The sequence below is a fragment of the Ranitomeya imitator genome, chromosome 7, assembly GCF_032444005.1.
Source record: "Ranitomeya imitator isolate aRanImi1 chromosome 7, aRanImi1.pri, whole genome shotgun sequence".
In the NCBI taxonomy this organism is placed as follows: domain Eukaryota; kingdom Metazoa; phylum Chordata; class Amphibia; order Anura; family Dendrobatidae; genus Ranitomeya; species Ranitomeya imitator.
Window position 1 is genome coordinate 188694636 of NC_091288.1, and position 23839 is coordinate 188718474.

The 23839-nt window shown below is 45.9% G+C and overlaps 2 protein-coding genes across 3 annotated transcripts in view; one reads left to right on the plus strand and one right to left on the minus strand.

Annotated features, from left to right (window-relative positions):
• The window catches only part of USP42 (ubiquitin specific peptidase 42), a 38184-nt gene extending 22012 nt beyond the window's left edge, over window positions 1–16172 (plus strand). For both annotated transcript variants that reach the window (XM_069734238.1, XM_069734239.1), the window contains 12 exons: window positions 3499–3601; window positions 5151–5218; window positions 5316–5386; window positions 7089–7171; window positions 7289–7400; window positions 7509–7649; window positions 9405–9505; window positions 9594–9726; window positions 10137–10691; window positions 11084–11163; window positions 12210–13022; window positions 14332–16172. In XM_069734238.1, coding sequence (XP_069590339.1) covers window positions 3499–3601; window positions 5151–5218; window positions 5316–5386; window positions 7089–7171; window positions 7289–7400; window positions 7509–7649; window positions 9405–9505; window positions 9594–9726; window positions 10137–10691; window positions 11084–11163; window positions 12210–13022; window positions 14332–14347 — 2276 coding nt within the window. In that variant the 3' untranslated portion in view covers window positions 14348–16172. The remainder of the gene's footprint in view (window positions 1–3498; window positions 3602–5150; window positions 5219–5315; window positions 5387–7088; window positions 7172–7288; window positions 7401–7508; window positions 7650–9404; window positions 9506–9593; window positions 9727–10136; window positions 10692–11083; window positions 11164–12209; window positions 13023–14331) is intronic.
• Window positions 16173–17906: 1734 nt separating this feature from the next.
• LOC138645156 (uromodulin-like) overlaps window positions 17907–23839 on the minus strand; it is a 55076-nt gene continuing 49143 nt past the window's right edge. Inside the window, exon 16 of the mRNA XM_069734241.1 lies at window positions 17907–18059. Within this exon, the coding sequence (XP_069590342.1) occupies window positions 17989–18059 (71 nt within the window). The 3' untranslated portion in view covers window positions 17907–17988. The remainder of the gene's footprint in view (window positions 18060–23839) is intronic.

A 23839-nucleotide genomic window follows, 5' to 3' on the forward strand; every position in this document is an offset into this window, starting at 1 on the left:
CAAATACGTCGTGAAGTTATCGCTCCAGCGTCGTGCATTGCAAAGTGTGACGGCAGTCTATGACGCTGGAGCGATAATGGTGCGATGCTGGAGCGTCACGGATCGTGCCGTCGTAGCGACTAAAGTGCCACTGTGAGACGGCACCCTTAGGGATTCTGCCCATTTATCAAGAAGGCCTGGTCTAAAGGGGTAGAGGATGTGTAGCTTCCTCCTACCTTGGAGGCGCTTTTCAGAGTGTTCCCAGTGTTTAGACATAGTCATGACAAGTTCCCTGATCAGGGAAAATTCTGGGAAAACATTTTTACCCATTTGAAAGTGCTCGTGAGCAGGAGCCTCATTCTCCCGTAGGTTCAGAGACTTGGTATTTTGCTAAGATGAGGTTATTAAGCATATCTTGCATCTTTCAGGTCTGGTCCGTATCGGACTCAGACTGGGAATCCATATCCGACCCAAAAATCGCCTCCGAGGAGGGGCATGGGATGAGGAATGCATCCAGGATAAAGTAGAGGGACCAGCCGGTTCTTTTGCTTTGTACACGATCTGTCCCTGTGAAGGTCGCGGTCAGGTGCGTGCAAATCACCGTGAGAGGTGTTCGGAGCACTGGTGGCAGAAGACAAACGTGAAGGACGCTCCAGGACCAGGGATTGTGAGAGTTTGGTCAGATCTGAGAACGACTGTGACCTGGCAATAGCCCACTCCGGAAGGAGGAGAGTGCTCTCATCCCAGGTGTTAGAGGGTTTATCTGAATGCCACTTCTCTTGTACGTATGGCACAAGCATCGCGGATTATAGGGACAGGAATGGGCCTCCCTGAGATTGGGCATAAGTAGTAGGCTAAAGGTACCTTCACCCTGACCAACTTCACAACGATATCGCTAGCGATCCGTGACGTTGCAGCGTCCTGGATAGCGATATCGTTGTGTTTGACACGCAGCAGCAATCTGGATCCTGCTGTGACATCGTTGGTCGGAGCAGAAAGTCCAGAACTTTATTTAGTCGCTGGATCTCCCGCAGACATCGCTGAATCGGCGTGTGTGACGCCGATTCAGCTATGTCTTCACTGGTAACCAGGGTAAACATTGGGTTACTAAGCGCAGGACCGCGCTTAGTAACCCGATGTTTACCCTGGTTACCAGTGTAAATGTAAAAAAAAAACAAACACTATATACTTACATCCCGGTGTCTGTCCCCCGGCGCTCTGCTTCCCTGCACTGTCAGCGCCGGCCAGCCGTAAAGCACAGCGGTGACGTCACCGCTGTGCTTTACGGCCAGCCGGCGCTCACAGTCAGTGCAGGAAAGCACAGCGACGGGGGACAGACACCTGAATGTAAGTATGTAGTGTTTGTTTTGTTTTTTTACTTTAGCACTGGTAACCAGGGTAAACATTGGGTTACTAAGCGCGGCCCTGCGCTTAATAACCTGATGTTTACCCTGGTTACCAGGGGACTTCGCATAGTTGGTCGCTGGAGAGCGGTCTGTGTGACAGCTCTCCAGCGACCACACAGCGACGCTGCAGTGATCCGGATCGTTGTCTAGATCGCTGCAGCGTCGCTAAATGTGACGGTACCTTAAGGCTAAAGCTGGGAGAGCTGAGCCCTTGTGAAGAGAGAATATAACCAGTCTGAGCTGGTCCTACCTGATAACAGAGATGGCTGTCAATGTTCAGGCTGCAGTATCCCCAGAACCAGTAGGTTAATGATGGATGCCTTTTGTGCTCTTGGGAAGGCGATGGTGGCTGCACGATTCTTCATAAGTTTTGAATCTTCACTCAACCTGGGGGGGGGCTGTGTCGGGAGAGAAGGATAGAGAAAAAACACTCTCTTATTAGGCCAGGAGACTGGGCCTCAGCGTACGGCGTGCCCTGAGCAGAAAGTCCCGTAACAGGGCGTGGCTAAGCGGAAGGCGACCGCGGCTACAGAAAGTCCGGGGAAAAGGCCCCGACGCCGGGGGCTAAATTAACGGGTACATATAATTATGCGAAGCCTCCACACCGACAATGACAGGACCGGAAATTCCTGGTATGAAAATTGGCCACGTCTGACAGTGTCAGGAAGTGGGGGCCCCAAAGTTGGTGACTAAAATAGCAAAAGACATGGAATTATGTGCAGTCTCGGCACCCGCAGTGGCAGGGCCGCTAACCGAAGATCCTAGTCTGCGTCTGTTGGGAGTAGGGGCTCTTCCATTGATTGTGCTGCCAGAGGGATGCACCGGGTAGGGGGAGGCCCCTTAATGGGGAGAAAAACGCGCAATAAATATGCACGCTTAATGCGGAGGGCGTTAACGAAGCACTAGCTGAGGAAAAGATGGCCGTTGTTGTTCAGTTAAGTCATGTTCTGTGCAGCGTTCCATGGGTACACGGTGAGGCAGGCGGTTTAGGGGTCTTTTACCTGCAATGTCCGGTTCCACAGGAAAAGAGAGGATCGTCCAGGGGCCCGTTGAGGGAAGGGTCGCTGGATACGAAATCCTTCATCCAGAAGACGGCCTTAACCCCTAAGACATGGGGGAGGGTCACCGCTGGTGACCACCGTCTTCCTCTCAGCCCTCTCCGAGGAGAGGGGTGAGGGGGACGGTTTTGGCTAGGACCGCCACCGTATAGACCCTGGAGCACCCGTGAAGGTGACGGGATAATGTCCTGCCGGCGGTCTGAGAGTTGCGATGTGGGCGACACCACACTGCTCGCTCAGCCGCCCTCCTGGGGAGGCAGGGTGAGAGATTACACCCTGAATGCTGTATCTGAAAGACAAAACAAAATTGTTAATAATAACAACAAAACGTGTAAAGCAATCAAGGTTAGCAGCGGATCTGAAGATCCAGGTCCGCCTCCTACAGACACTGTGCACAAACTGAGGTACTTGGTGCCTGTCGGTGGGTGTATACTGCGGAGGAGGAGCTATTTTCCTTTTTTTTGTATAGTGTCAGTCTCCTAGCGACAGCAGCATACACCCACGGTTACCTGTGTCCCCAATGAAGCGATAAACAAAATCTTTTTTTCAAACCTGGTCAATGTCTGGACTAGATTTTCAATTCATTTGGCAACTCATTTGATTAATAAAACTATGAGTGATCATGGAAAACGCAAAATTGTCGGGGTGACCCTAAACTTTGGAACGGTAGTGTAGATTTTTTTTTTTTCTCTATTTCCTGCTTTTCAGTACATTGTATGGTAAATTAGTATCATTCAAAGCTACAGCTCATGCTGCAAAAAAAAAAGCCCTCTTACGACTGTCGACAGAAAAATTAAAAAAATAATGCGCTTGTGAGAAGAGGAACAAATAATGAAAAATTGGCACATCTTGAAGGGGTTGACCCACCCAGGCCGTGTCCTGTGACAAGAATCTGCTGACTTTCCAATCCCCATTTCAGCAATGTAGAAAAGGCCCTTAGTGGATTGGACGCAGTGCACACAGTTCTTTTTGATACATTTTTCGAGCTGCCGTCTGTATTGTGCAGAATTTCAATGTTCCGTCACTTATTGATCTTTATTAATGTACATTTTTAGGTATTGCTAAGCACTTTCGTTATGGAAGCCAAGAGGACGCTCATGAATTTCTCAGATACACAGTAGAGGAAATGCAGAAATCCTGTCTCAGAGGTTGTTCTAAGTAAGTGAAATTAACGCTTGGCTGATAGTGATGAGCGAGTGTACTCGTTGCTCGGGTTTTCCCAAGCATGCTCGGGTGTCGTCCGAGCATTTTGGCGCTCTCGGAGATTTAGTTTCTGTCGCCACAGCTGCGTGATTTACGGCTGTTAGACCACCTGAGCACATGCAGGGATTGCCTGTTTGTTAGGGAATCCCCACATGTATTCATGCTGTCCAGTAGCTGCAAATCATGCAGCTGCATCGACCGAAACTAAATTTCCGAGAGCGCCAAAATACTCGGAGGACACCCGAGCAACGAGTATACTAGCTCATCACTAGTGGCTGACGATGCGGGGCGTACTGTGCAGAGGGGGCTACGAGGCGGCCACTAGCGGCATTCAGTGGTACTGCAGCTTTACCAGTACAATGCATGCCGTCTCATCAGATGGGAGCTCTTGTGCCTGAATGGGTGACACAGAGCTCTATCATCAATGGCTGATTCACGCTCTTGCTATGTGACTACTGGTCTGATATGTTAGTCGGCCCATCCCTCCTTTTACGTGCCACTTCCGACACATGCTATTCGTTATAGGATGGCTACCAAGGAGAGTTATGAGTGGATCTACACATGTTGGCGCTAATGACTCCTGCTGCTTATGGGACAGATGTGGCAGCTTATTTTGCTGGAACTTTAATTACCTGCCAATCAGTGGGGGTCTCAGAACAAGGACCCCACCATATAGTACAGATTCAGTAGGAGGCAGAGTTACAAAGCATATGCTTTCTATTGAACCTGTACCCTCCTATCTTCTGAGATACACACTGATCAAAGGTCGATTAAGAGATTAGTGGGGTTACAAAACCTGGACCCCTTCAATGTGCAGTCAAAGAGCCTGTCAAATATGTAAAACCTCCTTGACAATGTAGTTACTCTTTAACGCTGGACAGCTGCCTGTTCCTTGTCGATGGCACACAAAGTGGCAGCTGTCGCAGTCACGCACATTAAGGCTTGTGTGGATACAACCAGGACGAGCTCCTGTACGTGCACTAAACGCTTTGGCTACGTTCCCACAATGAGTTTTGGATGCTGTGTAGTTTTTGCAGTGTCAATAATGCAGTGTCTTACACTTTCCTGGAACTGTATGGGATTTATGGAAATCTCTTTCCTTATAGACTTAAATTACCGTAGATGCGGAAAATCTGCAAGTAAAAAAATTCACTTGCGGTTTAAGTGCATTTATGCTGTGGAAATGCATCAAAATTGCATGTAATGTGCACCTAGTATGGCAAAAGAAACAGGAAGTATCAAAAACAAATCAACTTTGTTTAAATCATGACACACCAAAGAGACAAAAACCAGAGTCACAAACGCAATGGTGGCTTTATTGTACATGTCTTCCAGCGTTTGTGGTCCACCTTGCTGAAAGTGGAAAACCCTTTTAAGCGATCATTGTAGACACGAGCGCTCTGGCCTCCGCCTGTATACACGGGACTGCTGCTGACGGGTGCTGAAACATGACTTTCAGTACTAGTGGATATTAACCCGTTTTCTGAACCTGCTTCTCTTTCAGTTTGGACAGACATACACAAACAACAACTTTTATACATCAGATCTTCGGCGGTTGTCTACGTTCTCGAGGTAAGATGTGACATTCAGAGGATTTGTGTTCATAGAACGTATGGAGATTTTCCACCAACCTGAAAAAAATGCTGTTTTTATTTTTGTCTTCTCACAGTGAAATGTCTAAATTGTAAATCCGTTTCGGACACGTATGACGAATATCTTGATATCCCGCTGGAGATAAAGGTAAAGCATAACATGTCCTTTTATGTTCATAATTGATTAACGGGCTATCAGCTCATCGGTTTCCTGCTGCAGGAACTCCAGCGATCTGTGGAGAACCCAGCACAGAGAAAGGAGTATCTCACAATCGCCATTAGGATCAGTGGACTGTCTGCAATACTCAGACATGCTAGGTGCTCCAGAGTGCAGAACTCTTTCTAGCCGTTCTCCACTAGGGGTTGAGTTGGGGTATGTGCACACGAAGAGGTTGTTTGTTCCAGAAATCTGCTCTAAACACCTTTTAATCACAATATATTTGCACAACTTAGAAGTTGCACAAAAATAATGCAATTTTTGGAGTTCACACGACAGTCCCAGCCGACTACGCTAGTATATGTTGAATGGAGCGTGGTTACACCAGTCCATCAAAGTCGTCATGTTATGACACTGTACTTCAGAAATGAATGCCAGTCTCTTAACCCCTTCACCCCCGGAGCTTTTTTCGTTTTTCGTTCCCCCTCCTTCCGAGAGCCATAACTTTTTTTATTTTTCCGTCAATATGGCCATGTGAGGGCTTATTTTTTGTGGGACAAGATGTACTTTTGAACGAGACCATTGGTTTTACCATGCCGTGTAACAGAAAACGGGGAAAAAAAATTCCAAGTGCGATGAAATTGCAAAAAAAAGTGCAATCTCACACTTGTTTTTTGTTTGGCTTTTTTGCTAGGTTCACCAAATGCTAAAACTAACCTGCCATTATGATTCTCCAGATCACTACGAGTTCATAGACACCAAACATGTCTAGGTTCTCTTTTATCTAAGTGGTAAAATAATTCCAAAGTTTGCTAAAAATAAAAGAAATTGCGCCATTTTCCGATAGCCGTAGCGTCTCCAATTTTCGTGATCTCTGGTCGGGTGAGTGCTTATTTTTTGCGTGCCGAGCTGGCGTTTTTAATTATACAATTTTGGTGCAGATACGTTCTTTTGATCACCCGTTATTGCATTTTAATGCAATGTCGCGGCGAGCAAAAAAACGTAATTTTGGCGTTTTGATTTTTTTTTTTCGCTACGTCATTTAGCGATCAGGTTAATCCTTTCTTTTTATTGATCGGGTGATTCTGAACGCGGCGATACCAAATATGTGTAGGTTTGATTTTTTTTTTTTTTTTCTTTTGTTTTATTTTGATTGGGGCGAAAGGGGGGTGATTTGAACTTTTATATATATATATTTTTTTTTTTATATTTTAAACACTTTTTTTTTTTTTGTATGCTTTTAATAGCCTCCATAGGAGGCTAGAAACATGCACTACACGATCGGCTCTGCTACATAGAGGTGAAGCACAGATCACCTCTATGTAGCAGAAATGCAGGGTTGCTTTGAACGCCGACCACAGGGTGGCGCTCAAAGCAATCGGCCATCAACAACCATAGAGGTCTCAAGGAGACCTCTGGTTGTTGTGGCAATGCACCGATGACCTCCGATCATGTGACGGTCAGCAGTGCGAGCACCTCCGGCTGCGCGGCCAGGAGCGCTAGTTAAATGCCGCTGTCAGCGTTTGACATCGGCATTTAACTAGTTAATGGGCACGGGCGGATCGCGATTCCGCTCGCGCTCATTGCGCGCACATGTCAGCTGTACAAAACAGCTGACATGTCGCGGCTAGTGAAGAAACTATTCACGAGTGTGTGCGTATATTATAACATGTCCTTTCATCCTTTTTTGCAGACCTCCCATAGTGTGAATAAAGCTCTGGAACAGTTTGTGAAAGCCGAACAACTTGATGGGGACAATGCCTACAACTGCAGCAAGTACGTAGCGCCACACCAGCCGCCTTCCTATGTATAGGCGTCAGATTTTCATCCAGTAAGCACATCACGCCTTAGTTTCTTTTATTTCACTATATTTCCCATTAATTTTCTTGTTAGGTGTAAACAGTTGGTTACAGCAACAAAAAGATTCACAGTACATCGAATATCGAACGTGCTGACGTTGTCCTTGAAGAGGTTCGCAAGCTTCAGCGGTGGGAAACTATCAAAGGTGAATCTAATTATTTGTACATCACCCATTGCTCAGTATCCGTATCATGTTTCATTTTACAGGCTTTTAATTTTTTTTTTTTTTTTCCCCACCCTGGTTCTGTTTTAGGAAATAAAGTACCCTGAATACCTTAACATCCGTCCATACACATCAAACCCACATGGTGAACCAATAATGTACTCCCTATACGCTGTTCTCGTGCACACAGGCCTCAGCTGTCACACTGGGCATTATTTCTGCTATATAAAGGTGAGAAGAATTCTAATGTCTGCATCATATTCTACTAGAGTGTCCAGTGATGGTCAAAGTCTCCTATAGTTTCTGCCCCGTACCATAAATCAACCATTGGTTTGCACCCCAGAGGGAGATCAAAGGGGTAACTGTTTTCTTTGTGGAGAGTGACAAGCCAAACCTGGGATGTCAGTGAGGAGACTTATAAGCCATGCATGCTTCTCTGGATATTTAAATATGCAAATGATCTCTTCAGAGAGGAGGACTAGAACACTAGCGCCACCTACTGGAAGTAGCAATCCTACAAGTCAATATCGACGCTTTTTAAGAGCCTTGCCACATGACTTGGGTTAAGAGCCAAACCAAAATCTTAATTTGCAGACACTGTGCACAGATAAGGTGCAACACCCAGAGACACAGTGTCTGCAACTTGAGTCTGGTCAGGCTTTTATCCTAAGTCATGTGGCAAGGGTCATTAATGACTTGTAGGATTGCTACTTCCCATATCTGACGCTATAGTTGAAGTCCTCCTTTCTGAAGAGACCATTTCCACCGCAGAATTAAGTAATCGAATACACTCGTTGGTTGCACATCTTTCCTTCAGCGTTTTCTTGTCAGGGGGCAATCTAACACTAAGGGTACCTTCACACATAACGATTTCGTTAACGATATCGTTGCTTTTTGTGACGTAGCAACGAAATCGTTATGCGTGACAGCGACCAACGATCAGGCCCCTGCTGGGAATGATCAGGACCTTTTTTTTGGTCGCTGATCACCCGCTGACATCGCTGAATCGGCGTGCGTGACGCCGATCCAGCGATGCCTTCACTGGTAACCAGGGTAAACATCTGGTTACTAAGCGCAGGGCCACGCTTAGTAACCCGATGTTTACCCTGGTTACCATTGTAAAAGTTAAAAAAAAAACACTGCATACTTACATTCTGGTGTCTGTCCCCCGGCATCAGCTTCCCTGCACGGTCAGCGTCGGCCTGCCGTAAAGCACAGCACAGCGGTGACGTCACCACTGTGCTCTGCTTTACGGCCGGCCGCCGGCGCTGACACAGTGCAGGGAAGCTGATGCCGGGGGACAGACACTGGAATGTAAGTATGTACTGGTTGTTTTTTTTTTTTTTAACTTTTACAATGGTAACCAGGATAAACATCGGGTTACTAAGCGCGGCCCTGCGCTTAGTAACCCGATGTTTACCCTGGTTACCCGGGGACTTCGGCATTGTTGGTCACTGGAGAGCTGTCTGTGTGACAACTCTCCAGCGACCACACAACGACTAAACAGCGACGCTGCAGCGATCGGCATCGTTGTCTATATCGCTGCAGCGTCGCTAAATGTGACGGTACCCTTAATCCTTTTGTTCTTGTAGACATCAGCCTTTTGTAGAGGTGTTTAGTCTCCACTTTCTTCCCTTCCAGTATTTGAAACACATGAAGTTTGTCTATGAGAGGATTAGGAGAGACTCGCTAAGTTACCCAAAGACTATTTTTCATGCATGGGCTCCAGTTGGTATTTTCTCTGATTGTCATAGCGTATGTCAGGAAAGACTGTCCTGTAGCTTTGATCTTTTCTCAGTCAGTCAAGTAACGATGCATTAGATCATTTTACCTAGTAAATTAGATATGTGGGTGGGGAAGAACTCTCACCCCTCCATCTCTTTCCATGGTGCCTGTGTCATAACACTGGTAAAATTGGCAGTCGTTATAATTCCAGTGTTTACGTTTTTGTTTTAATAATGTTTGCACAATCTAATTTTTTTTCAGGCCAGCAATGACCAGTGGTACTTGATGAATGACTCGGTCGTGTCCAGTACAGATATTCGGACCGTGCTGAACCAGCAGGCGTACCTTCTATTTTATATCCGGTATATCCTTTTACTACTGGACTGCAGTGTCCTTAGTGCAGTATGTGCTTTATTTAGAAGTCTATAAATTCTCGTTTCTTTCCTCAAGATCCCAGAATATGCAGTGTGGAGATGCGTCTTATTCGCATCAGTCTGCCAGCCCCAACTCTCCTCAGCCCAGTAGCAGCCATCAAGTTGGAGGTGCAAAGTCTGATTTCATAGGACCCCAGCAGATCCTCAAGGTAATCATGTGACCCATATTGTTTGGAAAATTGGTCTAGGGGAGAATTTAGTTGTCTCCTGTAATAGCCCTTCTCAGCTGAGTAAGCAGACCTATGTTTTGGGCTTTTTTTTAAACTTGTTTTATTGAATGGTCATTTGAGGCCACGCGTGTAGGCACTGAACAAGTGGCCTTCTTCTGGTCGGTGCAGAAACATGTAGCCTCAATAAAGTGACCGTATAGCGACCTATGAGCCGCCATCTTTTCCAGCAGCGCCAAGTGAATCCTTTTTCTTTTGCACTCTACTAAATTGTGTATGGCAGGCTTCAGTATATTATAGGATGTATACACTTCAATAATTGTCATGTAAATTTTGATGACCCGTTGCTATAATTATTTTTTTTTTTTTTTTTTTTTTCCATTAATGTGAAGACCATGAATGGGAATAGATCACCAAAAACCTCTCTAAATGGATCAGGAATACATGGCAGCATTATGAAGAGATGCATTGGCCCTTTGCCTATGAACAGACAAATGACTATGAATGGCAAAAAGCCAAAAATCATAGTAAATATCAATAAGCCGCTTCCTGCCCAAGAAATATTTTCCTCTGAAACAAAGCAAAATATCCCTGCGCAGTCTCCCTCTGCCGCCCCTGCGCCCTCACCTGCTATTAATCACCCATATAAGTTGAACCGTGGACATTTGGCTAGTACCAATCCTATAGTATCTTCCACCACGCTAGTTCCTTATGGGGCCGAATCGTCGGAGGAATCTGAAGAGGAGAGTAAAGGGGTACGAAAAAGATCTAATGGTGGAGACATGGTGAACGGGCCTGTGATCACTAATGGACATTGTGCCATTGACTTCCAATGTAACTCGCTGATTAACGAAGAGGAGATGGCCTCTAAATCTAATGCTGTTGACCAGGAAACCTTTGAGGCCACCAATGGTTCAAGTCCGGCTAAACTCAATGGATCTGTTGATGTAAGTTTTTGTTTTAATTACACTTGATACTAGTGGAAAATATTTATTTATTTTGCTTTGGATAACAAGAAGTCACTTTTTAAGTAAAAAAAAAAAAATTGTACAATAGGTGGCTCCGATTCCACTGCTGATAAACTGTGCTGGAGCCCCCTCATTCCCAAGATCTGTGATGGTCCATGTGGCTCTGACCCAGTCCCTCTAGCAGTATCCCATTAGTTTGAGACAGGGCTACCAATGTAAAGGGATTTTTTGTCCTTTTCGAGACAGCCACACATTCTAAGAGAGGATTTGTCTGTTATATGGCTTCCATGCCGTCCATTTTTTAGCTCTCCCATATCCCCGATTTCTCATAATAAGGACTTTACTATAGTTTTCTTCTTTTTAATTCTCAGATTGACCTCGAAACTGTGACCCATGATGAAACGGCAGCAGGAATAGCTTACCATCCTGAGAGTGAAGGAACAGAAGAAATGTAAGTAGGCTACACCAAGTTACTTTTAAAAGGGAACCTGTCACATTGAATGTGGTGTATGATCTTCTCCAGGCAGCTAAGGAAATGCATGGTTCTCTAGGAAAATATTCGGTAAACTTGTTTCAGTTCTATTTAGGCTATGTGCAAACGTTGTGGAATTTGCTGTGGATCCGCAGCTGCTTTCTATGCGTTTACAGTACCATGTAAACCTATGGAAAACCAAATCCGCAGTGCCCATGGTGCAGAAAATACTGCTCGGAAATGCTGTGTTGTATTTTCTGCTGCATGTCAGTTCTTTCTGCGGATTCCCGAAGCGTTTTACACCTGCTCCACAATAGGAATCCGCAGGTGGAATGCTCATTAATTCCGCAGTAAATTATTTTTAAAAAAGGTGCGGAGATTCCGCAACGTGGGTACAAAGCCTAAGATTCTAGATATTTCTAGTACTAGGAGTCCATTGGGCGGTCCTGCTAGGTGGTAGACAGGTTTATAAACACATGTATACTTGAAAGGAAACTTGTGCAAGCAGAGAGTGCAGGGTTGAGCGGTGTATAATTTTAGGAGAGATGTGTATTGTGGCGCTGTCATATTGAAATTTGCTTTTTGTTGGCGCTAATTTGCATAAGAGTCCTCCGGTCGCTGCTGCCAATCAAGAAGGAAGGGCCAAGCATAAAGGAATCCTAGACTTGCCAGTGCGTTAATGCACCTATCAGTGCCCTTCTGAGTCTAATTTTGCATATTGATTTAAAAAAAAAAAAATAATCTGTACAGCGGGTGGCACCTTTTATGTTTTACACTGCTCAATCCTGCACTACCTCTGCTTGCTCTTACTGACTGTTTCCATTTTAAAGGCTGTCAGTCAATGACTAGGACCGCCCACTGGACTCCTAAGCAAAGAATGGGCAGGGACTTAAATGAATAAAAGACGAGTTGAACTGAATGAAAAAAACTGCTCAAAGAAGCCATGCTAAGTGTGACAAGTTTCCTGTTAAGCTATTGGGTGAATTTCTAATTTTAGTTGTTTTGTTTTTTTTCTCCCGTGTTAGCTTGCAGACTACAGAAGACATTGGTATAATTTCTGATCCCGCAGCTCCTCTCGGATACAATGTAGCAGGCTCCGAGAAACCTCATAGTGGATTGTCCCCATCTTCTATACCTGCAGAGCACCAGAGGGAAGTCTGCTCTGCAGCGCAAGATGTGAGAAGTGCAAATGATTACACATCCTACAACGGCTATGGTGACCGGAAACCTGTCCGCAGCGAGAGATCCCGCTCAGCGCACGAGAGAGACACTTCTAAGAATGAACCGTATTCACGTAATAGAGACTGCTCCAAGTACGATCGTTATAAACCCTATCCCAACGACGACTACAGACACCGGAATCACTTCTTTCGAGGAACCGAAAATGGATACAGGAACCATGGGAGACATCGGTCAAGGAGCAGGGGGAAGATGGACGATCAATATCGTTACCAGTCCAGACGAGAACGCTCTCACAGTCGCGAGAGGAACTACTACAGCCGAAATCAACGGTGGGATCACTTTCATTCCTCTTACAGAGAAGATCGGGACAGAGTCTCGTATGACAACCGGAGCAATCACTACAGGGATTCCAAACACCATAGAAATGACTGGTACTGTCATCCTAGAGACCGGCGCGATCATGGCTACAGCGGCAAACACTCTCACTACCCTTCATTCTCAAGGCATTCTGACTCCCATCATCACCACGGACGGTTTAATCACCACCAGACTTATGAAAACTGCAGACGAAAACCAGAGTACTATAGTGGGACAGGGGAAGATGATTATGACCCGGACTGCAAGAGAAGAGTGAACTCTATGGAAGAAAAAAAAATGTAAGTGTTAAATTCTTCTCAAATATCAATATTAGATCAGTAGGGCTGGACGATCATCTGCCGATGGATATACACTGTATAGAGAGCCAGAATAACTCTGCTCCGTACCAAAGAATGGCCACTATACTGGGTACATGGGCAGCAGCAAGACATGGTGTCGGGTGTGCACCCAGCCCCACTGTAACCCCTCATTAAATGAATGAGCAACCATAATGCCATAGTCCCACTCCATTCTGCATGGTGAGGACGTGTAAGGGTTTCACAACAGTAATATGAATTCATCCCGGTCCTTCATTTTGCTTTCCCATTACGATCTGTCTTTATGCCAATGCACAGGTGGCATATCATTTTCTGTGTCTTGCATATCCATACAAAATTATTTGATGCCATGTGATACTACTTAGGTTGCTGTCACACTAGCAGTATTTGGTCAGTATTTTACATCAGTATTTGTAAGCCAAAACCAGGAGTGGAACAAATAGGAAAAGTGTAAAAGAAACATATGCACCACTTCTGTATTTATCACCCACTCCTGGTTTTGGCTTCCAAATACTGATGTAAAATACTGACCAAATACTGCTAGTGTGACGGCAGCTTTACATTTCATGCAAGGTTTACTGGGAGCCTGATTCCAGTGATGTCACTTACTGGTCTGATTTTATTGAAACAGCAAAACACAGTATTTTATCAGCAGATCCTTACTAGAGGACTAGGTGTCTGGTGCCTGCTAGTCCAGCCACGCCCCTTCCACTGATTGGCAGAAAACTGACAATCAGTGGTGTGGGCGGGGTTACACGCAGCTCCACATTCTGAGCTCTACTGGATCTGCAGCAGAGAAAACTGATTCTGTCACATCCCTTTAGTACAAGGTGGGATGACCGGGTCAAAAACTGATGGCGGGAATTGACATTTAAAGCGGCATACAAATTATAGCTCCCATCAGTTATTGCCTATCCACAGCAGTTGGACTTTTATCAAGCCTGAATATGAGGCTTTTAAATGGCGTCCATATGACGGGACAGTGGCCGTTCAATTCAGTCTCTAGGGCTGCCCGGGATGACCCTGTATAGCGCTAGGCTATCTCTGGCCGTCACATAGACAGAATGGAGCATTTCCTAGCCCGTTTTCGCCACATTGGTGTAGGTCCCAGCAGCTGATCTATGGACAAGTGATACTGTTAAAGGATTAGTCCCCAAAATCTAACATTATTGGGGTAACCCCGTTAGATTTTCTGTAAATCTGATTTTTGCTAAGTATGTTGTAAATAGTACCTATGTTTTTAATTTTTTTTTCTTTTTCTATTCCTCAGAACTCTAAAGACGTAGCATCTCCTGTACAGACAAGATACCTTGAAATGCTGCATTTAAACTACCACAAATATACTTTTTTTATGAACATTTTTATTTTTTATATATTATTTTAGCCTAATGTGTCTAAAACAGTTTGCACCAAAGTTAATGAATATTTTGCCACTGAACTAGAAAAGGTCACCAGAATGTAGAAAACAGACTTGGCCGTAGTGTGTTTTTCGGTGTACTCTCCTGTCTGGTCACGGCGTTAAGGTGGGGTAACACCGGTCTGTTGTGTTGCACTTCGTATGTGAAGTATTCTTTTAGCATTATGACTTTGCACACCTGCCAAGACGTGTACACATGTCCTATTCTAGTTACCTGGACTCGTGCTTGATCCTTGGGTATCGTGGAAGGCGGTAATGTCGACAGCATGGCTTCCAATGCAGAAGCTAGCACCGCCGTACGGTGCCGGACAAGCCTATTAAAATGCTTGGGAAAAATATACCTTTTGTGGCTACAGCCTGACCTGGCATTGCAGAGAAATAAAACTTATGGGCTAATTTGCTTAAGTGATACAAGTGTCCCCAAACCAGCCTTTTTGGTCAACCTCCCATTGGCCTCAATTGATCACCAGAACTCCTGCCAGACTTTCCGGTCTCGGGACTATCCTTGGGGCACTTACAACCACAGCAGTGAACCGTTTTATAAGCCGGTGTACACAAGTGCTAAGTCTGGGAAATTCTTTGATTGTCAATTGAGGTCACAGCTTACGAAGTAGAGCACTTGGCAGGATTGGTAGTGCTGTAGGGGACGTTGCCAGATTATTTGCAGAATGGTTGTTTTAAGTCTTCCCTTTTAATAATTTGGGTGTTTATGAAAGGAGCCATGTAGCCTTTACAAGTTGGCATTTGTGTTATGGGCATGAAAAGTCTCTAACTTTATACGTTTTTATGTTTTTGCCCCTTTTACGTCGTTGGTGCTAGTTTAGATGCAGCGCTTTAATAAGTCCGTTCCTTTTGAAGAAGATATGTGCTTTTTATCTTCTGTCCATGTGCTACTTGACACTCCTGACGTTTGGATCAAGATGTCTCCTGATGTGTGAAAAACAAACAATCTGAACAGAGTTGGTGCTCATTGACATATACTGTATAGAACTTTACCACACGAGTATTTTTCAAACTTTTTTTTTTTTAAATCCTTTTTGATTTTATACACGTTGCATCCTACTGAACTCTGTCCACTGCTGATCAATCATCACGTGGCGCCGGCTCTCTAGCAGAAGTGGGAAATGCCCTGGAACATGTGCTCTCAAATGCTGCTTTTCTTAAAGACTCAGGATTATGTGTATTTCTCCACATCTGACACCGAGACAGAAGCTCGAGGAATTTAATGGAGTCGTTCATGTAAATATACAATTAAAAAAAGAGAAAAAAAGTCTAAATGGAGAGACCTTGCATTTTGTCTCCCACGAGAATTATGTACTGTGCTTTAGATACTAATTCTAAAATTGCATCCTCATCCATCTGTATGTTTGTCCCGCACTAGAAACATTTTATTTATTTCCAAGGACCGTAAGGGACCCAGAAATGCGGCTGTTCACATTGATGGTGAAAGCATGGATTAGTGGATACTACAGGAAGGGTAAGGGGACTAGGTTATACCTGACGCCATCCCTTACCGAGTACATGAATGCCTTTCATTTCCAGAGCACATTTATCAGCTTGCCCATGCATTATCAGATTATCTGTATCCTGACTGTGAGATGCTCTATTTAAATACATTATTATTTGTATACACTTGCATCATTTTCCCAATATAAACAAAGGTGAGGGGTCACTCCCAAAATGTGATTCTACAATGTCTCTTTTGGCTTTTTTTTTTTTTTTTTAAGCATTTTCATTTCTCCTGTCCCTTATTTCGGAGACTCACAGGTAAGTGGAGAAAATAGGTAAATAATAGTGATGAATGAACATGCTGCAATAAGGTGTTATCTGAGCATGCTCTTGTTGCCTTGCCTTTGGTATGCTTGAAAAATATTTCAAATCCTCACGGCTGTTTGATACCTGCAACACATGTAGGGATGGCTTAACTAATATGCAATCCCTGCATGGGAAGGGGAGGGTATGTGGTGGAGGATAAGGCGGGGATCACACATGTGAGAAATACGGCCGAGTCTTGCATGTTAATACCTGCTGACGTTCGGGAGTGGAGCGTGCGGCTGCATAGCAATATGTGCAGCCGCACACTCCGCTCCTGAGTACCAGCGGCAGTGCCGGGTATTAATATGCAAGACTCGGCCATATTTCTCCCATGTGTTATCCCGGGCCTAAGGCAGAGAGATGAACGGAGGTAGGAATGGTGAAACGTGCAGGTGCAGAAACTCAAACATATTACTTGAGTGTGCTGAAAACACTGTTAGCACCCGAGCATGCTCAGATAACACTAATAATGTTCGCTCATCACTAGTAAATAATTTTTACATAACTATTTTGTCCATAAATGTTTTTCTAAAATTTCTTCAACTATATTAATAGTGGTCATCAGTGCAATTTCCATATTTAAGGTTCCAAATATTCCCCCTCTATATTCAAGAGCTAACACGCATCACTCTAGTGGGGGCTGCACCTTAGAGGACTGCTCTTGCCATGTCTCACCCCATGAATTACTTTAAAAAATCTTTTCTTGGAACTCTATTGTGCTGCGCCTCCTCTATTATAACTGGAAACTTGTGAATGAATTGACAACTGGGTGTGGTCCCTTATTAAAGGGGTATGTATTCAGATAGCCTGATACTGGCAGCACCGATTGGACAGTGACACGGCCCCAACGGATAACATACAGCTGTTAATTTATTCTTCCAGGATCGGCGCACTACAGCTATGATGCCCAGATGTGGCGTATTATGGGCAAATACAGTTATTGAAAGAGGAGCAGTCAGACATGGCTGGGCCGGGAATATGTGCCGTTCGGTTTACAGCAAAGTGTACAATTTTAGAGCGCACAGGTGTAAGGTCACTTGAACAGTAAAGGGGTTATTCATCTAAAAGGACTAGAATAGAGTAAAAAGTAACAGCCAAGCTAACGCTCAGGCAAAATGAAGCTAAACCAAATGATCATGGGTGAGATTGCCAATGCTACACGTCTCACAGTGCCTTGCTTCTATTTTGCACTCCTGATCCCTCTTTAGCGGCTTGTTCTCATTCTGTACTGGATCGAGGGCCTGATTTCACATTGCAAATAGAAAGGTGGATCAGCCTGATGAAGCTGTTGTCAGGCCTCTGCGGTCACTCGTGTTGTGACGTGGGCCATGGTTTTAGAACATGCAATGACCTTGGAGGTCTGGACCCAGCTGTAAGTTCCGGGCTATAATGAAGCGGCTGGATGATGAGCAGTGGGGCAGATGGGAGCTTTATGTGTATATTGTATGTGAGCAAGTACAGTAGATGTGATGACTAGCACTAATTCTGAATATATAAAGTATAACCGCATGCCCTTCTTTTCATGGAACCAACTAGCATAAGCATCCAAACCTATTAGATATATCAAATTCCTGTAAATGGACAGATTATAACCCAAGGAGCAGGAACCGATCGATGTTTGTGTAACATTTATTTTACATATTAATTAGCATATAATACATCATACAATAGCGTACAATCATCTGCTGACATATATTAAAGGAACATGGAGGAGATCATCAGCAGTGGTAGAGTAGAAAGGAGGAGGATGGGGGAAGCATGTCCACCTAGAGAAGAAAATGAGACATTTTATTAGACCTCATGCACAAGCCTAGATTTTCTCCCTTGAAGCGTCTCCGCACAGAATGACTGGTCAAGCCAAGAACAGACGCTCGGTGCATAATGATGGGGCCAAACATTTAAGTGCATGTTCCCACCTGCTTGTTTTTAAGTTTTCAGATCATGGCACCCCCAGAAATCTACAGGACTTTAAAGACTTCAGCATATTAAATATATATATACACACACACACATACACAAGTGCTTCTCACAAAATTAGAATATCATCAAAAAGTTAATTGATTTCAGTTCTTCAATACAAAAAGTGAAACTCGTATATTATCATTAGAGAGTGATCTATTTCACGTGTTTATTTCTGTTAATGTTGATGATTATGGCTTACAGCCAATGAAAACCCAAAAGTCATTATCTCCGTAAATTAGAATACTTTATAACACCAGCTTGAAAAATGATTTTAAAATCTGAAATGTTATCCTACTGAAATGTATGTTCAGTAAATGCACTCAATACTTGGTCGGGGCTCCTTTTGCATCAGTTACTGCATCATTGTGGTGTGGCATGGAGGCGATCAGCCTGTGGTACTGCTGAGGTGTTAGGCTATGTGCTCACGATGCGGATTTTGCTGCGGATCTGCAGCAGTTTCCCATGCGTTTACAGTTCAATGTAAACCTATGGGAAACAAACGCAGTGCACATGCTGCGGAAAAAAACGTGAGGAAACGCAGCGGTTTACATTCCTCTGCATGTCACTTCTTTCTGCGTTTTCCGCAGCGGATTTACAACTGCCCTTATGGAAAACTGCAGTTGTAAATCCGCAGTGGAAAACGCAGAAAAATCCGCAGTGGACCCAGAATACGTGTGCACATACCCTTATGGAAGCATTGTTGGGTCTGGTGTCTCTCATTGTCAAGAGGAAGATATCTCATAGATTCTCTATGGGGTTAAGGTCAGGCGAGTTTGCTGCCAATCAAGCAGCGTGATAGTGTTGTTTGTAAACCAGGTGTTGGTACTTTTGTCAGTGTGGACAGGGGCCAAGTCCTGCTGGAGAATGACATTTCTATCTCCAAAAAGCTTGTCGGCAGAGGGAAGCATGAAGTGCTCTAAAATGTCCTGGTAGATGCCTGCACTGACTTTGGTCTTGATAAAACTTAGGCTACGTTCAGATTAGCGTTGCGCGCCGCTGCGTCGGCGACGCAACGCATGAAAAAGCGTTTTGCGACGCGTGCGTCGTTTTTTGGACGAAATCGGACGCAAGAAAAATGCAACTTGTTGCATTTTCTTGCGTCCGGCGCTAGCGTAAAAAACGACGCACGTGTTGGAAAACGCAACAAGAAAAACGCATGCGTCCCCCATGTAAAACATAGGGGCGCATGACGCGTGCGTCGCCGCTGCGTTTCCCGACGCAGCGTTGGGAAATGCTAATCTGAACGTAGCCATAGTGGCAGTTCCCCAAACCATCACTGATTGTGGAGACTTCACACTAGACCTTGGAAATCAGTGGAGACAATCTAAGCTGCTGGAGGTCTAGTGTGAAGTTTCCATATGTGTATGTATGTATGTATGCGTGCATGTATATATGTGTACGTGCGCGTTTGTGTGCGTGCGTGCGTGCGTGCATGTATGCGTGCGTATATGTATGCGTGCGTATATGTATGTGTGCGTGTATATATGTATGTGTGTGCGTATGTATGTGCGTGCATATATGTATGAGTGAGTGCGTGTGTATGAGGATTAACTGGACGCAGGGATAGAGGGAGGCTCAGGCTGTCATGGGGGGAGGAGGAGATGAGCCGAGGGGAGGAAATGACATAGGGAGAGGAGGGGTTTCTGGGGGGTAAAAAGGACATAAAAGGGCTGACACAGAGCGAGTGGCCTCTTTGTTCACAGACGGGACAGCGAGACAAGAGGCACCAAGACTCGTCAAGTCAAGAACCGACTTCAGTTGTCCCCCCGCGGCGCAGGCGCACCGCTACTTCCAGGGATGGAGGCACTGATGGACAGATTGCAGGCGGCGGCCGGCGCTCACCCCCCGGGCTGGCTGGAGGAGAGGATCAACAAGATCCTGGGGGGCTGTGCGGGCAGGGCCGGCCACAGGAGGTCAGTGGCGGGGTCCCCCATGGGGAACGCTGCGGCCTGGGAGGAGAGGCCGCTGGGCAAAGTTCTACCTTCGGGCGGGCATCCGGAGGGCAACGCAGGGACCCCCCCGCTCAGCGACCCCCCCACCGCCGAGCTCAGGCGAGCGGCAGGAGGCCGGCAACGGAACCGCGTGTCCCGGGCGGCGCCATCTTGTTTCCGGGGTCCTTTACAAAAGACCCAGGAGGAAAGTCCGTCTTCACTGGCGCCTGTCGGAAAAAAAGCAGAAGGGAGGCTGTCCGTCGATATGCCTGCCGGAAATGGAAGGCCCATTAGGCCGGCCCGCAGGACTAGGCCCCCAGACAGGCTGTCTATGGAAATGCCTGTGCGGGCACAACGTCGTTTTAGGAGCCCCTCGAGCGACCCCCCACTTCCGGGTAACGGTAGAAGGAGCAGGCCCTGGAAAGATAGGGATTCCACTCTGTCTGGAGGGCGGAAGGAGAGCCCAGAATCCGGGTACGAAGCAGCCAGTATCCATCCCATGGGAGCCATAGAAAGGGGGTTGCCGGCCCAGCAGGACAGTGACACTGAGGACGCAGATCAACGGATGACCCCACACCAGTCCGAGGAGGACGACATTGAAGATTCCGGAACCACAGCGGCCGCGGGGATGGCGGACTCTACGTTTAGTCCGTTTCCTGTTGCGGGCCCATCACGAGGGGGCAGGGGTCGTCTGGGATCCCCGGGAGAGAATTTAGAGTCCGACACACCGAGCTCAGGTTCTGCCGTCAATGAGCTAAAGGCTTTGTTAACAAACTTAATTAAAAGGGTCGACCGTCTAGAGGGGTCCGGGCCGGCACACTTGCCCGCAGGGACTAGGCCTTATGCTCAACAAAGGGACACGGGTGTAAGTGAAGAGAATATGGTCGTGTCTGAAACAAGGCCAGCAGGGGAGGGAGAAAATGTCCAGTCAGCTGACAGGGCGTGGGGGGAGGTATATTGCTTCCTGGAGCCCCCAGGCGCCCATCTGGAAAAAGAAGTTAAGGAAAAAATTTGGAAAGATGAGTACGTGGATATCTTTTCATTGTTACCAAAGGAAAAAATGAGTTTTGAGAAGGCAGGAAAGGGGGGGATGAAAAAGGGTGAGGAAGAAAGGCGACAAAGCCAATTGATACCGCAGACGTTTGTAAACTGGGCACGAGCCTTTGCAATCTTAGGCAGTGTAATAGGGGAAAAGGCACCAGAAAACTGCTCGCAATTGTTCAGCTATATGAACGCCATTGGAGAAGCTTACAGAGACTACGGGGGGTTAGCATGGTTGAGATACGACGAACAATTTCGTCAGCATAAAGCCATTCGCCCCTCCATGAGATGGGATCGGAAAGATATGGGGCTTTGGCTGAAAATGTTGGCCCCCAATAATAGTTATGGGAACCCCTTTCAAGGGTGGGACGGTAATCACGACCACTCAGGGTACAGTGCAGGAAGTCAGGCGGCAGGAAGCTTTCATGGCCGGGGGGTTGCACAGAAACGGGGCCTATGTTGGCAGTTCAATGAAAGCCAATGTAAGTTTGGCCCCGGCTGCAGATTCAAGCACCAGTGTTCAATGTGCAACGGATTCTCACATGGGGCCATCAAGTGTTTCAGAATGAGCAATGCTAGGGCTGCAGGAAATGACACAGTTTCTGGGGGGACAAAAAGGATTGATAGAGGGCAAATGGCCCCCTTTGTTCACAGACAGGGGACAGTGAGTCTCACCCACCCGCCTGAAAAGAAGGAATACCAGGTCACAGTGGCGATCACCGGCGGTGCTACCATGTCAACGATACCAAAATGCGAGGACTCACTTTGACATTTTACCTTCTAAGCCCAGGGGAAGGGCAATCCGTCAGCCATGGTTCCCTGGAGGTTTCCCCCACAGGGGGTTTTTCCTCTCCTGAGTGCTGTCGGATGACTCTTCGTGAGTCGAAGGTTTTGCTTTATTGCGTTTATTAATATTTCTGGTGTTGGTGGGTCCTCGGAAGTTGGTGAAAATTTGGGATGCTTGAAATACAGGGATCCCCTTCATTGGATGGTTATGCGGTGGTGGTCTGGTGATTTGGGCGATACCCAGCGATGGAACGTCGGGATCATGTTAACAGTGTGTAGGCCACCTCTTCCCTTGGTTCACGGTGCTCCTGAGCTAAAAATAAACGCGGCTAGGAGTAAGGCTGGGAAGGGGCAATGCCATGGGAAATCACCAGACTTTTGTAGCTTCGAGGACCCCAACCAAGTATCTTTTAATTGCTAATAAATTGGCTGCTGTGGCCGTTATTACCCAAATAAAATGGTTGTTGCCTTCCTTTGTTTTGCTGGGGGGAAGAGTGGGGAGGAACCTTCGGGGATGGGGGAGTGAGTGGGGGTTAGGTCATGGGGAATCGACCATTCCGGAGTCATGCGTGTATGTGTGTTTGTGTGTGTAATATGTGTGTATATATATGTATGTGTGTATGTTTTTGTTATTTTGACAATTTCTCATTTTCAGAAAATACAAAATTTATTGCATTGAACTTCGGAGACATGTCAGTAGTTTATAGAATAAAAGAACAATTTCCATTTTACTCAAAAATATACCTATAAAGAGGAAAATCAGACAAATTGAACATTTTGCAGTTGATAAATTTTTGCCAGAGCTGTATGTATGTTTGTGTGTATGTGGGTGGGTGTGTGTGTATATCTGCGTGTATGTTTGTGTGTGCATATGTATGAGTGTGTGTGTGTGTATATATGTATATATATGTGCGTGCTTGTAAGTAGCCTCTGGACGTGACATGGAGGGTTTGAGGGAGGCGGACATGAAACTGACATTGAGGAAGTGATGAGATGAGTGAAATTTGGAAAAGCAGGGGGTGGGGGTTGACAAAGGAAGGTGGACGAGAAGTGAGCTGTGGGTGACCAAGGACGTCCAGACAGCAAGTCCCACCCCAGGAGAAGAACTGCCGGGTCACAGTGGCGATCATCAGCAGCGTTAATAATACCATTAAGGCTACTTTCACACTAGCGTCGTACGATGCACGTCGCAATGCGACGTACCGACGCATACTGTGCAAGCGCCGCACAACGGGGGCAGCGGATGCAGTTTTTCAACGCATCTGCTGCCCCATTCTGAGCTGTGGGGAGGAGGGGGCGGAGTTCCGGCCGCGCATGTGCGGTCGGAAATGGTGGACACGACGCACCAAAAACGCTACGTGCAACGTTTTTTGGTTTCGAAGGTCTGTCGCACGACGGTTGCGACGTGTGGCAATGCGTCGCTAATGTTATGGAGAAAAACGCATCCTGCAAGCAATTTTGCAGGATGCGTTTTTTTTCTCCAAAATGACGCATTGCGACATGTGTCGTACGACGCTAGTGTGAAAGTAGCCTTAGGCCGGTTTCACACGTCAGTGTCTCCGGTACGTGAGGTGACAGTTTCCTCACGTACCGGAGCCACTGACACACGTAGACACATTAAAATCTGTACAGATGTCGTTGATTTTTTTGCGGACCATGTCTCCGTGTGCCAAACACGGAGACATGTCAGTGTTCGTGGGAGCGCACGGATTACACGGTCCCATTAAAGTCAATGAGTCCGTGTAAAACACGTACCGCACACGGACGTTGTCCGTGTGCCGTGCAGGAGACAGCGCTACTATAAGCGCTGTCCCCCCCACTGGTGC